The 12,843-nt window shown below is 41.8% G+C and overlaps 1 protein-coding gene across 6 annotated transcripts in view; it reads left to right on the forward strand.

Annotated features, from left to right (window-relative positions):
• The window catches only part of WDPCP (WD repeat containing planar cell polarity effector), a 181,783-nt gene that overhangs the window by 52,304 nt on the left and 116,636 nt on the right, over positions 1–12,843 (forward strand). For all 6 annotated transcript variants that reach the window (XM_083730282.1, XM_083730283.1, XM_083730281.1 and 3 more), the window contains exons 2-6: positions 1,574–1,656; positions 3,821–3,865; positions 4,714–4,764; positions 9,543–9,613; positions 9,866–9,925. In XM_083730282.1, coding sequence (XP_083586408.1) covers positions 1,596–1,656; positions 3,821–3,865; positions 4,714–4,764; positions 9,543–9,613; positions 9,866–9,925 — 288 coding nt within the window. In that variant the 5' untranslated portion in view covers positions 1,574–1,595. The remainder of the gene's footprint in view (positions 1–1,573; positions 1,657–3,820; positions 3,866–4,713; positions 4,765–9,542; positions 9,614–9,865; positions 9,926–12,843) is intronic.

Genomic DNA, 12,843 nt, shown 5'->3' on the forward strand with positions numbered 1-12,843 from the left:
TGTGTGATTTTCATGCCACTATTCTTTGGTTATCAGATAATGTATTTCTTTTCAGCGATTATTATACAAGCCATAGTTAGGCCTTTTTGACAATATGCGCTTCGGTGTGACTTTCAAATCAATATAGAATATTTTTAGTTTTATATCCATCAGTGTGTTGCTGTTAAAAGGCACATTTATAAGGATAATACTGACGCACATTAAAAATCTTCACAAAGCCCTCACTTTGCCACCCCATTGTTATCTTTGGCTTGCATGCTAGAGTTTTAAACAAAAAGAATTTGAATATAGTTTTGTCTTTTGAGTTGATGAATTTTCAGAGCAACAAACAACTCCCTACCTTTTAATGAGTCATTCTAGCAACTTGAATTTAAATGGGAAAGCATTAACTGAGCACAGTGGTTCAAAAGTAAGTTCAGTTCTTCCCCAAACCACCTTATCCTGGCAGGGCTACTTCCACTTACAGAGCCCCATTTAGAGAGAAAACCACTTAGGACGTGAGGACTCCATCTTCACTGATGAATAGGACACTATTTAGCATGTTTGAGAAAGCATAAATGTATAGTGAAGACAGGAAGAGCAGAGCGGGAGCATAAATATGGATATGAAGTTAGGATGCTGCAGCCCTTCAGCTCTGTGTGAACACAGTTTGTACTTAAATAGGATTTTTGATGTCTTTCTTTCTTTCTTTCTTTCTTTCTTTCTTTCTTTCTTTCTTTCTTTCTTTCTACCTCTAATTTGTTAAATGAATTCCAATAAACCCACGTTTCTGTTCTCCTTCTCTTCTTTCTCTCACTTTTTCTTTCTATTTAACTTATTTACTGCACAAGCTTTCAATCTTGTGTCCATGTTTGTAATATCAGCTGTTTAAAATACATGTTTTAAATTGTCGTAACCTGTCCTGGAACCCTTTGGGTGAAGGGCAGGAAGTAACAACAACAACAAATTTGCCTGTTTTCTCTTTTGAGGCAACTAAAACATTATTTGCCTTTTCCCCCTTTTTCCCAAACCTCTTTGTTCTTGTTTGAATTATTTCACTGTTCTGTTCCATTTGTTACCTGTGTTCCTTCCCTTTTCTGCTCTCTACACTGGCTCCCTTTCTCACCCCCCTGTATTTTATTTAACTTCAAGTTTAAATATAATATGTCTTCCTTCCCTTGCATCTACTTACCTGTTCTTTCTGTCTAGGCTCCCTTCATTACTCTTCTGGTGTCTTTTAGAAACAGCAATTTGCTATTCCTTTGCTCTTTTTCCCTCTTACCATCAAAACTGATTACCTCCTTGAAAAGTAAACTGCTAAGCTTTTGTGCAGATACATTTTTTGCTCCTCTTTTGGTAGTATCTGAACATGCTGGTATAGTCACGTTGTGTGCAAGCATTTGGGGCTAACAAACCTTGCTATCGGAGGAATAACATTTGGAAAGTAGGCATAAACATAATCTATGAATTCCCTACTAGTTGCTTTTGGCTGTGAAAGAATTAAAAATTGGGATACTTGCTGCTCTTAGTTTTTATAAGTGTTCTTTTTTCAGCTTAATGGACAATCAAATTCAATTTCTTCTTCTTCTTCTAGAATTAACTGCCAGCTGCTTCAGATGACTGTCTTTCTCTCTGAAATGCACCTATGGTCTTTGAAGAGCACCTTGCATGTTCAAGGTAAAGCAGATGTTACCGTTTTGCCAGCTTTAGCAATATTCAGAAATTAACATGTAGTATTTTGTTCATGTTTTTCAGAACATACATAATACAGAAGCCTGCCCTTTGCTCTCATGTATAAACAAAAACCACTAACTGTACTGATTTCAGAGCAACTTTCAGGATAAAAAAGATAATTCGAAAGAACAATGTCTCTGTATAATAATTTCTATACCTGTCTCTGTAAAATAATTTCCTTATTGTTTCAAAATAGAGAACATCTCTGTGTTTTACAACATGTGAAGTTGTCACCCATCTAGTAACTGGTGAAAGAGCCTTGCAAAGGTGCCAATCCTATGGATTCTTCTGGATGTCTCAGCTATGCTATCCTTCTAGGTTACCTTAAATGAAACAGCTGATGTGAAATCATTTGGGGGTTTTGGACTACAGTGCCACCATTGTAAGGGTGACAAGCAGTTTGTATGTGTCCTTTCCATCTTAAAATCTCAAGAAGGCTAAGGAACCTCCTAAACTGGAGGTTGTTTTGAGGTAGATGAGAGTGAAGCTGAAGTTAAATCCATATACAACAGAGGTACTGTGGGTAGGAAAACCTGCTGAATTGGATGGAAGTGTGTAACTGATCTTGGATGGAGGCTCTCCCAAAGGACCTAGTTTGCATCTTGGGGCTTTCCTTAAATTCAGAAGGTGCAGGTAGTGTTGGTATCCAGGAGTACCTTTACCATCTTAGGTTGCCTCTGGCATACCAATCTGTATGCCATCAAAGTCCACATAAAACTGAATTTTAGAAAAGTTTTAAAACCTATTTTGTGTGACCCCCCCCCCACCTCACCCCATTCCGCCTATTACTCACTGCTTGCTGACCGAACAGCTAAGCAGTGGGGAAGAATAGGGTTTTTTTATAGTTCTGCTTATCAACCATGTCTCTTCTTCGCCACTGCTCATTGCAGTCTCTTTCTGCTTGTGGTTCAAGTTTGGAGCCAGAGAGAGGCTTCCCTTTCTCAGCTCTCAGGACATAAATATAGCAAGCTTCTGGTGGAGAATCAGAGTGGTCTCTTCATTCATTGGCAGTGCACATGCCTTTTATGCTGGATGCTGAGAAAGACTGTATTTCTTAGTGTGCAACACAGAAATGCCAGGGGGAAAAGGAAACAATGCATTCTTCCAGCAACACCCCACTAGGGAGGTGAAGCTATGTGGGTGGGGGAAATAGAGTGGCCATGGACTGAACCCCGGTGGATTGCATCCAGCTCAAGAATTAGAAGTTCCTTTCACCTGCCCCAGTTTGGGGCTAGTTCATCTGAAAAATTTCCTAGGCACCAGTATGAATTGCCCAAGCTATAAGTGCATCTTTGTAGGCCCTATTTGTAGCCTTGCTTGTAAGATCAACTAGCCTAGTGGGCTTTATCTGTCTATTTATTTAAAGCATTCTGTACTCTCCACCTGGAAGGTCTCCTATAGTGGCTTACATAAAATCAATAAGAACAAGGACAGCCATTGCCCCAAAACTGCCAATCTAAAAGATAAAAGAGAAAAAGAAAAACGCTATTGGTAAGTAAACAGAGAAAAAGCAAATTCAGCCACTGATTCTTAAATTTAAAAAAATTGTGTGTGACAACCAGCTGGGCTAGAAGCAGCTCAAGGAGAAGAGGCACCAAATGTAGCTGGCTTCTCAGCAGAGCTGAAAGAATGGCCCAGTTGCCTCCCTCTCTTCCTCTCTGCTGCAGCCTGATGGAATGTATGCTGCCAGGTGACAGTTGAGTGATGGAAGGGCCAGTAGAGCTGGTCCTCAAGTCGTGTCAATGGAATGGTCCTGCTTCCTGTACCTTCTTGTGCATCAAAGAGAGGGCCTTTTCAGTTATCCCCCCACTCCCTGAGTTTTAGAACTCCCTTCTAATTGTAGAACCATATGTAAATCAGTAGGAAGGCTTTCAGATGGAGTCTCAAAACCCATCTATTTTGGACAGTTTCCCATTAAGGTCTTTGAGTGGTGCTGGCCCAAAATCATTTTGAAGTATTTTCAGTGGGTGTTTCTGGAAGTATTTCTACGACTGCATGTATGGGTTCTCAGTTCTGTGTTATAAGATAGTGCCCACCCTCCCAAGAAACATGTCTAATTTCAAGTGCCAGAATTATAATTCAGTTTTTTATGTCCTTATTTATTTAGACCAAGACATTGGAATCTATCATTACTATGACAAAAAGGAAGCAGGTAAGGTGTAAACCTCATGAAAAAATTATATACACTCCTCACTTAATTTTTTTTCAAGCTCTCAAAACTGAAGCACAAACACATAAATATATATTTAACCTTTCTGAGTTTTGAAAGTACTGTATAGGAATTTTTTATGAATTATGTTGTGGAACCTGAAATTCTCTGCAGTTAAATTAGTTAAACCATTGGCTCAAATTATTTTAAAGCAATTAATTTAAGGCAATGAATCAACAAAGTCAACATATATGTCAAAAGTCATAACCTCATTTTATAAAATTACGTTTTAAATATAATGCAATATTTGATGCTGGGCATTCTAGTTAGTTTTTATTTATTGGAGTTCCAGCAGAGGGCATTGTAAATTCATAGGAGTGCGTTGGTCTTGGCCTCCTGGATCCTCCTCACCTGATATTTTGAAATAGACATTTCAGAGTGAATGATCAATTTTCTTTATCTGATTAATCCTTTTAATCCCAGAAGATTCATGATGGGCCAAAAGGTGCAGTTACTTCATGTTTGAGTCCAGGTTAAAGTGGTGGCTTGAACGGGCATCACATGCTCCTTCTAGAGTTCTGGTGGCAGCCTGACTCAGCTTCTCGTTTGGATTCAGTTGTAGTTCACTTCACTATCTGATTACATTCAATCCTTTATAATATTGACCCACCTGCTGGGATTGCTCAAGTCTATTTCTCTTCAAACTTAAGACATCTGTCCAGGAAATGAGAACTTTAGAACTCCCCCACCTTTCAGATCTCTGTACTTTTCCTAAATGTGTAATAATTAGCATTTTGCTGACAATAAATGATAAGGTTGTTGGAACTTTGTTCTTTTTCTCCTTCTTTTAGAACCACAAGTGAACTTTGGCTGCTTATATGAGAAACAACAGTTAGCAGAATGTAAGACCTATTTTCAGTTTCCTTATTACTGTAAAAAAAAAAAAGAGTTAAAATGTTATGCTTTAATTTATTTGAATTTATAACCTGCCCAGTACAAAACTGAAAACAGTTTAAGAAGTTAAAATTATACAAAATACAATCACAAAAAATGTGTGAGAACAAAATACACAACTGTGAAACTCTCATAGTTTAGACTGTGTTAATTACTTTTCAGTTTATATGCTTTGATGTCTAAACGTAGCCCATGGCAGCAGCCCTTTTTGCTGTTTTTACTGGGAAACTCACTTTGTCATCCTGAAATAAAGGCGGAACACACACATATTATTCTTGTTGTTAATTATATACAGTGTTGATCTATTCTACTCTTCATCTCCTTCTAGTAAAAGTGGCTGCAAGCAGGGCAGAATGAGAAGACAGGAGAAACTGGACTTGTGGTTTGTCTCACTCCAGACAAACCACATGCTGTAGCCAATGCTTGCTCCTGGCCTGATGCTCATAGTTTAGAGAAAATAAACCCTGAACCTGGATCCACACGTAACCCTAAGGCAAACCATGGCTTAACTCTTGGTAGCACTGCAGCAGCAGGACCAGTGGAGGAGAGAAGTGGCTGCAGTTTTCCTCCAAGTACCACTATGCTTTCTCAGATCTCTAAATGAAAGGCAGTATATAAATGAACTAACTAACCAACTAACTAATTAACATTATAGTGCAATACCGCTTTCAGTTCACCATTCCTTCTGTGTGCCCCGCAAAATTGGCCCTAGGGAGTTGGAATAACCCCTGGAGCAGCAAGCAGAGAGTGGAGGAGAGGGTGAATTGTTTCATCTAGCATGCCAAAATGCTTGTCCTGATGAAATTACCACCTTACTATGATGCTAAATTCCTTATGTTAAGTGGTCCACCAAGACCCTCAGCAATTTTTAAGGGGGGGGGGGAGTTTGGTAGCCATTGCTATAGAGCAGGGGTGATAAGCATTTTTTTGGCCCAAGGAAAGTATTGTCTCATGGCCAGCCACTAGTGGGTGTGGCCAAATCAAAAGTGGGTGTGATCATCTATTACTCTGGCACACAGACATGCACAGGCAGGCACATGCCAGCAGTGCAAAGTACTATACCCTTAACACAGTCAGAAGTGCATACAGTCACACACAGTTGAACACTATCAGCAGACTTAATACACATACTCTAGGCACTCAAAATAACACACAACACGTACACTGTCGTCCCTTCTCTTTCTCTGTCCTTGCTTCTTTCTGGCAATCTTTTCCTGGGTCATCAGCTTACTTTCTGACTGTGAGTGGTCTGGAATCTTCATTCGAACACCTCCACAGCACTCCCCCCAAAGACAGAAGTGGTGGACTCTGCTGGTCTTACTGATTTTCTGTGGACTTTAGAGGTTGTGCTGTGGTTCCCCACTAGGGTTGAAACTGTGTGGTTTGCTGCCCTCTGCTTGTAGAGGTCTCTGCTGCCAATTCCACCAACACTGCTGCATTCAGTAGATTGCTGGAGGGCCAAGAAAATATACTTGTTTGCACAGTGGCTTACTAACCCCTATTATAGAGTTTGTAGCCAGTAATAACCATGTCCCCCTGGTTCCATTGTAGGCAGTATTGTAGCTAATCAGATTAATCCAAGGTGTGCTTATTGCTAATGGAACACTTTTCAATACATTGTCTGTATGTTCCTTTTAAAATCTAAGCCATGCAGCTCACCCATCTTGGCTCAAAGGCTTCTATTATTAACATGTAATAATAATAATTTATTATTTATACCCCGCCCATCTGGCTGAGTTTCCCCAGCCACTCTGGGTGGCTCACAATCAAGTATTAAAAACAATACAGCATTAAATATTAAAAACTTCCCTAAACAGGGCTGCCTTCAGATGTCTTTTAAAGATAGGATAGCTGCTTATTTCCTTCACGTCTGAAGGGAGGGTGTTCCACAGGATGAGTGCCACTACCGAGAAGGCCCTCTGTCTGGTTCCCTGTAACCTCATTTCTCGCAATGAGGGAACCGCCAGAAGACCCTTGGTGCTGGATCTCAGTGTCTGGGCTGAACAATGGGGGTGGAGATGCTCCTTCAGGTAAACTGGACCGAGGCCGTTTAGGACTTTAAAGGTCAGCACCAACGCTTTGAACTGTGCTCGGAATGCAGATCTCTCAGGACCTGTGTTATGTGGTCTCAGTGGCCACTCCTAGTCACCAGTCTAGCTGCCACATTCTGGATTAATTGCAGTTTCCGGGTCACCTTCAAAGGTAGAACGCAGAGCGCATTGCAGTAGTCCAAGCGGGAGATAACTAGAGCATGCACCACTTTGGCGAGACAGTCCGCGGGCAGGTAGGGTCTCAGCCAGCATACCAGGTGCAGCTGGTAGACAGCCGCCCTGGACACAGAATTAACCTGCACCTCCATGGACAGCTGTGAGTCCAAAATGACTCCCAGGCTGCGCACCTGGTCCTTCAGGGGCACAGTTACCCCATTCAGGACCAGGGAATCCCCACACCCGCCTGCCCCCTGTCCCCCCAAAACAGTACTTCTGTCTTGTCAGGATTCAACCTCAATCTGTTAGCCACCATCCATCCTCCAACTGCCTCCAGGCACTCACACAGGACCTTCACTGCCTTCACTGGTTCTGATTTAAAAGAGAGGTAGAGCTGGGTGTCATCTGCATACTGATGAACACCCAGCCCAAACCCCCTGATGATCTCTCCCAGCGGCTTCATATAGATATTAAAAAGCATGGGGAGAGGACAGAACCCTGAGGCACCCCACAAGTGAGAGCCCAGGGGTCTGAACATTCATCCCCCAACACCACTTTCTGGACACAGCCCAGGAGAAAGGAGCGGAACCACCGTATAACAGTGCCCCTAGCTCCCAGCCCCTCTAGACGGTCGAGAAGGATGTTATGGTCGATGGTGTCAAAGGCCGCTGAGAGATCCAGCAGAACTAGGAAACAGCTCTCACCTTTGTCCCTAGCCCGCAGGAGGTCATCGAACAGCGCAACCAAGGCAACCTCAGTCCCTTGGTGAGGCCTGAATCCCGATTGGAAGGGATCCAAATGGTCCACATCCTCCAGGCGTGCTTGGAGTTGTTCAGCAACCACCCGCTCAATCACCTTGCCCAAGAATGGTAGATTTGAGATTGGGCGATAGTTGGCCATATTGGCCGGGTCTAAAGATCTTTTTTTTTTTAAGAAGAAATTTAATGACTTTTAGCAGGTCTGGGAAGGCTCCCTCATAAAGGGAAGCATTCACCACCTCGCAGAGCCCATCGCCCAGCCCTTCCCAGCTCACTTTTATCAGCCAGGATGGGCAAGGATCAAGGAGACAGGTGGTCGATTTCACTCGTCCAAGTAGCCTGTCCACATCCTCGGAGGTAACAGATTGGAAATGATGCCATGTAACAAGACTAGACAGGACTCTAGCAATCTCCCGCCCTGGCCTTGCTCCCACAGTGGAGTCTACCTCCTTCTGAATCTGAGCGACTTTATCTGCAAAAAACTTTGCAAAAGCATTGCAGGAGATCTTGGGGTCCCTACCAGGCCCCGGTAGTGCAGGTGGTTCCGATAGATTGCGAACCACCTGAAAGAGTCTCCTGCTGCTGTTTTCTGCAGATGCAATAGAGGCGGTGAAGAAGGCCCTCTTCGCCGTCACCATTGCCACTTGGTAGGTTCAGTGTTGAGCTCTAGCCCATGTCCGGTCTGATTCAGAATGAGTCTGAATCAGAAAACATGGGTCTCTCTCCAAATGTCTCTGACATGTGCTTTATGGCTCTTTGGGCCTCTTTGACTATCATGTCCCACTACTTTCATTGCCTCCTGTTCCATCCCCATTTGGACAGTCTCTGCACATGAAAAAGGTGAAAAGTATGACTGCCGTCCTTTAAGCCTGATTAATCTTGAACCCAATGTTCCTGAGATGCTGCAGCTTTCTCTGCACCCTTTTCATGTTAAGGCCAATGCAAGTCCGCCTTGTCCCAAAACATTCCCCCATGCCAAACAAATGCAAACCCACTGCCTTGCTCTTGCATTGAGACCCCACAGCTAGCTGGCCCTGCATGTAGAACAGCTTTCTTTGAAATTCTATCTATGTTCAAGATACTGGCTTTCAACCTCTTACCTTACAATACAAATTTGGCTTCCAGTTCTGCAGGACTATATTTTACTATGTCATTGGTGCCAAAGTGCGCTGAAACTCCTCCCCAATTTCTGGTTGTTTATGGCCACCAGCTGAGTTGCTAAATACAAGACATTTAAGTTGAATGAAGTCTGGACTATTGTATTTTGGGGGCTGACTTCAGCTGATCTGAATGTTGGAATTAAATACAATTTTGGTGGTCTCTTACTCCCTCCAGATTAAGTTGCATAATTTTACTGAAGGCATTTGTCAGAAGTGCCAATCTAAGCATGCTGGTTTCATTATACAGGAGGAGATAACAGTTTGATCGATGATACGACAGGGCATTTGGTACCATATGATCTTAAAATATTTTGGTTGCTCTATTTTGAAAGGAGTTATTGATAATATCACTTAACTTGATATTGAACCTGCTTATAGCTATTTAAATGTGTGTTCCCTTTGGGAAAAGACAGAACCTCTACCAGAGTGATTCAGATTGATTTAATAAAATTTTGTCTATGGAACCTGTGTCAGAATTATAAACACATTTATTGTAAGGTAGAAAATATTCAGTATTTAATAATAAAATATGAAGTAAAATCCAGCATTTTACATATTTGGATATGTAGATAATATCTTATACATACTTTTTATTTGCTAGCTCGAGATTATCCTTGGATACTTAAGAACAAACGTCCGGAAAAGCTGCGAGACACACTTAAGGAGCTAGAGGTACCTTTCAGAAAGTTTCAAGCATAATAACAATTAATCCAGTTTTTCAGATCTCTTTCAACAGCTTTAATTTTCATAAAAGATCATCCCTTTTGGAGATAAGTGCTCTTTTGTCTGGTGGGTTATCCAAAACAGTTGCATCTTTGTTTAGCATGTCAGGAAATCTCTCCTCCTTGAAAATCAGAAGCACTTTATCTACAAGTGAAATGCGTGCAGCCATCTATTCACTGTCTATTTTTGGTTGTCCTCCAGGAACTGATGCAAAACAGTCAGTGTGTACTGAGCAAATGGAAGAGCAAATACGTCTGTCAGGTAAAATATTTTGACATGCTCTTGCAATGTTCTGTCAACAGAATTGAACAATTGTTAAGTGAGAGGTACAAAGTTAACTGGTTCTGTTTGCTTAAAAAAACAGTTTAAGACCCAGCTAAAATTCTTCTTGGTGAAAATGGCTATATTCAAAAAGGGATGCAGTCAGGTAAAATGTATGATGTGCTGTGTTCTCATTTAAAATTAATTGTTCAATATATTAAGCAACTTTGAACTGGACCTATGCTGAGTCAGGAGTGTAGTTAAAGAGAAATTCATTAAATGTTGTGCATGATACATTTGTCTGTAAAAGTACTTAATTCAAGATGTGCAGCACAGTGACAGGAACTGTAAAATAACCAACTAGTTAAGATTAGATACCAAATGACGTAATCTGCTCAGAGGCCGTAGTGGCATGTGTCTATTCCTATCTACATAAATATCCATACAATATATAAAGAAAACATCTGCTCACATCCTTGTTAACAACATGGGAAGTGGGAACAGGTTGAAAACCTAGAGTGTGTGATTCAGCATTCTAATCAACAGCTTTTCCTTGAAATATGTTTAATGTATTTAACTCATTAAAAGCTATTCCTAGCTTTTTATCCCTGATCTTTAACAAATATCTCCTTAAGCTTACCACTGCTTAACAGAGAGTGTTGAATTTTGAACAGTATTACTAATATACAGTCTAGCCCTCAACTGGTGTCATTTATCCAAGCCCCATTAAAATGAATTGAATTCTCTTGTAATTGTAACTGTACTTTCCAAAGTTAAAATCTGTTCAACTCTAATAATATATTTAGCCTTCCCTTGTAACCCAATTACTTTTACTGAAAAATTCAGAGTCAAAAGTAAGATGGTGATGGTTAATAATAATACTGTTTAAGCTACAATCCCAGGTACCTGAGAGTATGCCCATTGAACACAATGAGGCATACTTCTGAATAAGCACATACAAAACTAATGTTGTAATCCTAGGCCCACTTACTTGAGGGTAATCAGTGGTACATTTGTAGGATGACAAATCAGAGGTGACACTGAATCCAGGTAATATATCCCTCTTAAATTCAAAACTGAAAAATTTATTTCACCTCTACTTGGCCTCCTTACAAGAGGACCGGAAGGTAGTCCTTTTTAAAAAAATAAGAAGAAATGATACACAAGATCAGTAAATTACAGCACATTGGACTTCAGGAGAACTGGTAAAAACTATTATTTAACCCAGGGGCGCCGACTTACAAAAAATATTGGGGGGGGGGCGGGGGCCCATACCGACTTATAAAAAATATTGGGGGGGCCCAAGACCTCCAAACCGCTTCTGCTGGGGGAACGAAAGGGGTGAGCCCCGGGCTGCCCCGACCTTAAGTGAACCTGTGAGGGCCCGCCCTTTGCGGCAGCCGATTGGCTGCCGCCGTGGGCGGTGAATATTAATGAGCTAGGGGGAATCCCCGCTGCTCGCGGGGCTGACGCCAGCCCCGTGAGATTGTTGATGGGTCGAGAGCCCGCAACCCCACCCCCTCTCTAGATCGGGAGTGGCTTTGTTTTAACTCATTACTGAATGTATTTTAAAAGGTAACTATCGTCAAACAAGGAAAATAAAAAATACCAACATAATTTTGTGATTTTACAAAGCATAATATAACTAATAATTTTCTTAAATTATTGGGGGGGGCAGAGCCCCCCCAAACGAATTTTTGAGGGGGCTCAGGCCCCATGGAGTCGGCGCCTATGATTTAACCACAATCATTAAACATATAGGGGAACAAGCCTTACTGAGGATTGATTTAGCATGACTTCTGGCAAAGGGAAAGCCTGCCTTGCTAGCCTTTTAGAACTGTTTGAGAGTGTCATGCAGATAGAAGCAACCTGGTAGTCTGTCTCTGCAAAGGTCAGGACTTGCTGATCCTTTGCTGGCATCTAGCCCTTTAAGTAGGCCCTGATCCACACTACCAGGCGCCAACAAGCCGATGACATTTGGACTAGGACCTGCCCTCCCATGAGACTGGAGGATGCAGTCATCTCAGGATGGCAGTTGGGAGGGGCAGCATAGCCAGGCCCCGAGATGTGCACTGTCCACTTCCTTCTGCACTTGTTGCCTGCTTTATTATCTGATTTCCCCCGCTGTGATGAGAAGAAGGTGGAAGGGCATTGGAAGAGCCTGGGGGGGGGGGGCATCAGAGGATAAGGCAGGAGGAGCTGGCCGCAGGTGTGTGTTTGTGCCATTTTCTGTTTTGCCTCCAGCAGCAAAACATCCTGAGGTGGCCCTGATTGGATATTGCCCACAAACTCCACCTGGGAAGGGAAAAGGGTGAGGCACTATCCTGATGGCATGGAAGAAGACTGGCTGCTGTGTCTTAGGCAGAGTGAAGGGTGGGGAGACAAGGAGGATATAAAAAGCTTCAGAGGGAGGTAGGGGGAAGTACAGGGAACAGTGGAGGTACAGGGAACAGCCTGTCCACATTTTGATATAAGGGTGGGTTGAAGCTGTTTTGCACCTGAGAGGGAGATGTGTGTTTCCTCTCCCAATATTTTAAGCCTTCCACACCTTCCTTGGCCCAAAAGCCAAGCATGGGTCGCACCCTTTCCTTCCTTAAGATTGCAAATAATTGAATCTACTTACCCACAGAAATATTTATTGTGTATTGTTTTAAGTATGTATGTTCCTTGTGAGGGGAAGATGAGTAAAATAAAACCATTACACTAACAATGATTTTGACTTGCGTGTGTCTGTAAAGAATGCAACACATTTTTTATTGATTTTACAAGTTTCTGTTAGTAGAACTGAACTCTGATTTGCTGCTATGCACATTTACTTGTGCATAGCTTGAAAGATGAGTATTACGACAAGTATGAACAGGTGATATTTTGGTTTTGAAATCTATTTAGCAGCATACAAAAACAATGCTAAAATTAAG

This window comes from Podarcis gaigeae, assembly GCF_964106915.1.
Source record: "Podarcis gaigeae genome assembly, chromosome: 3".
NCBI lineage: Eukaryota > Metazoa > Chordata > Lepidosauria > Squamata > Lacertidae > Podarcis > Podarcis gaigeae.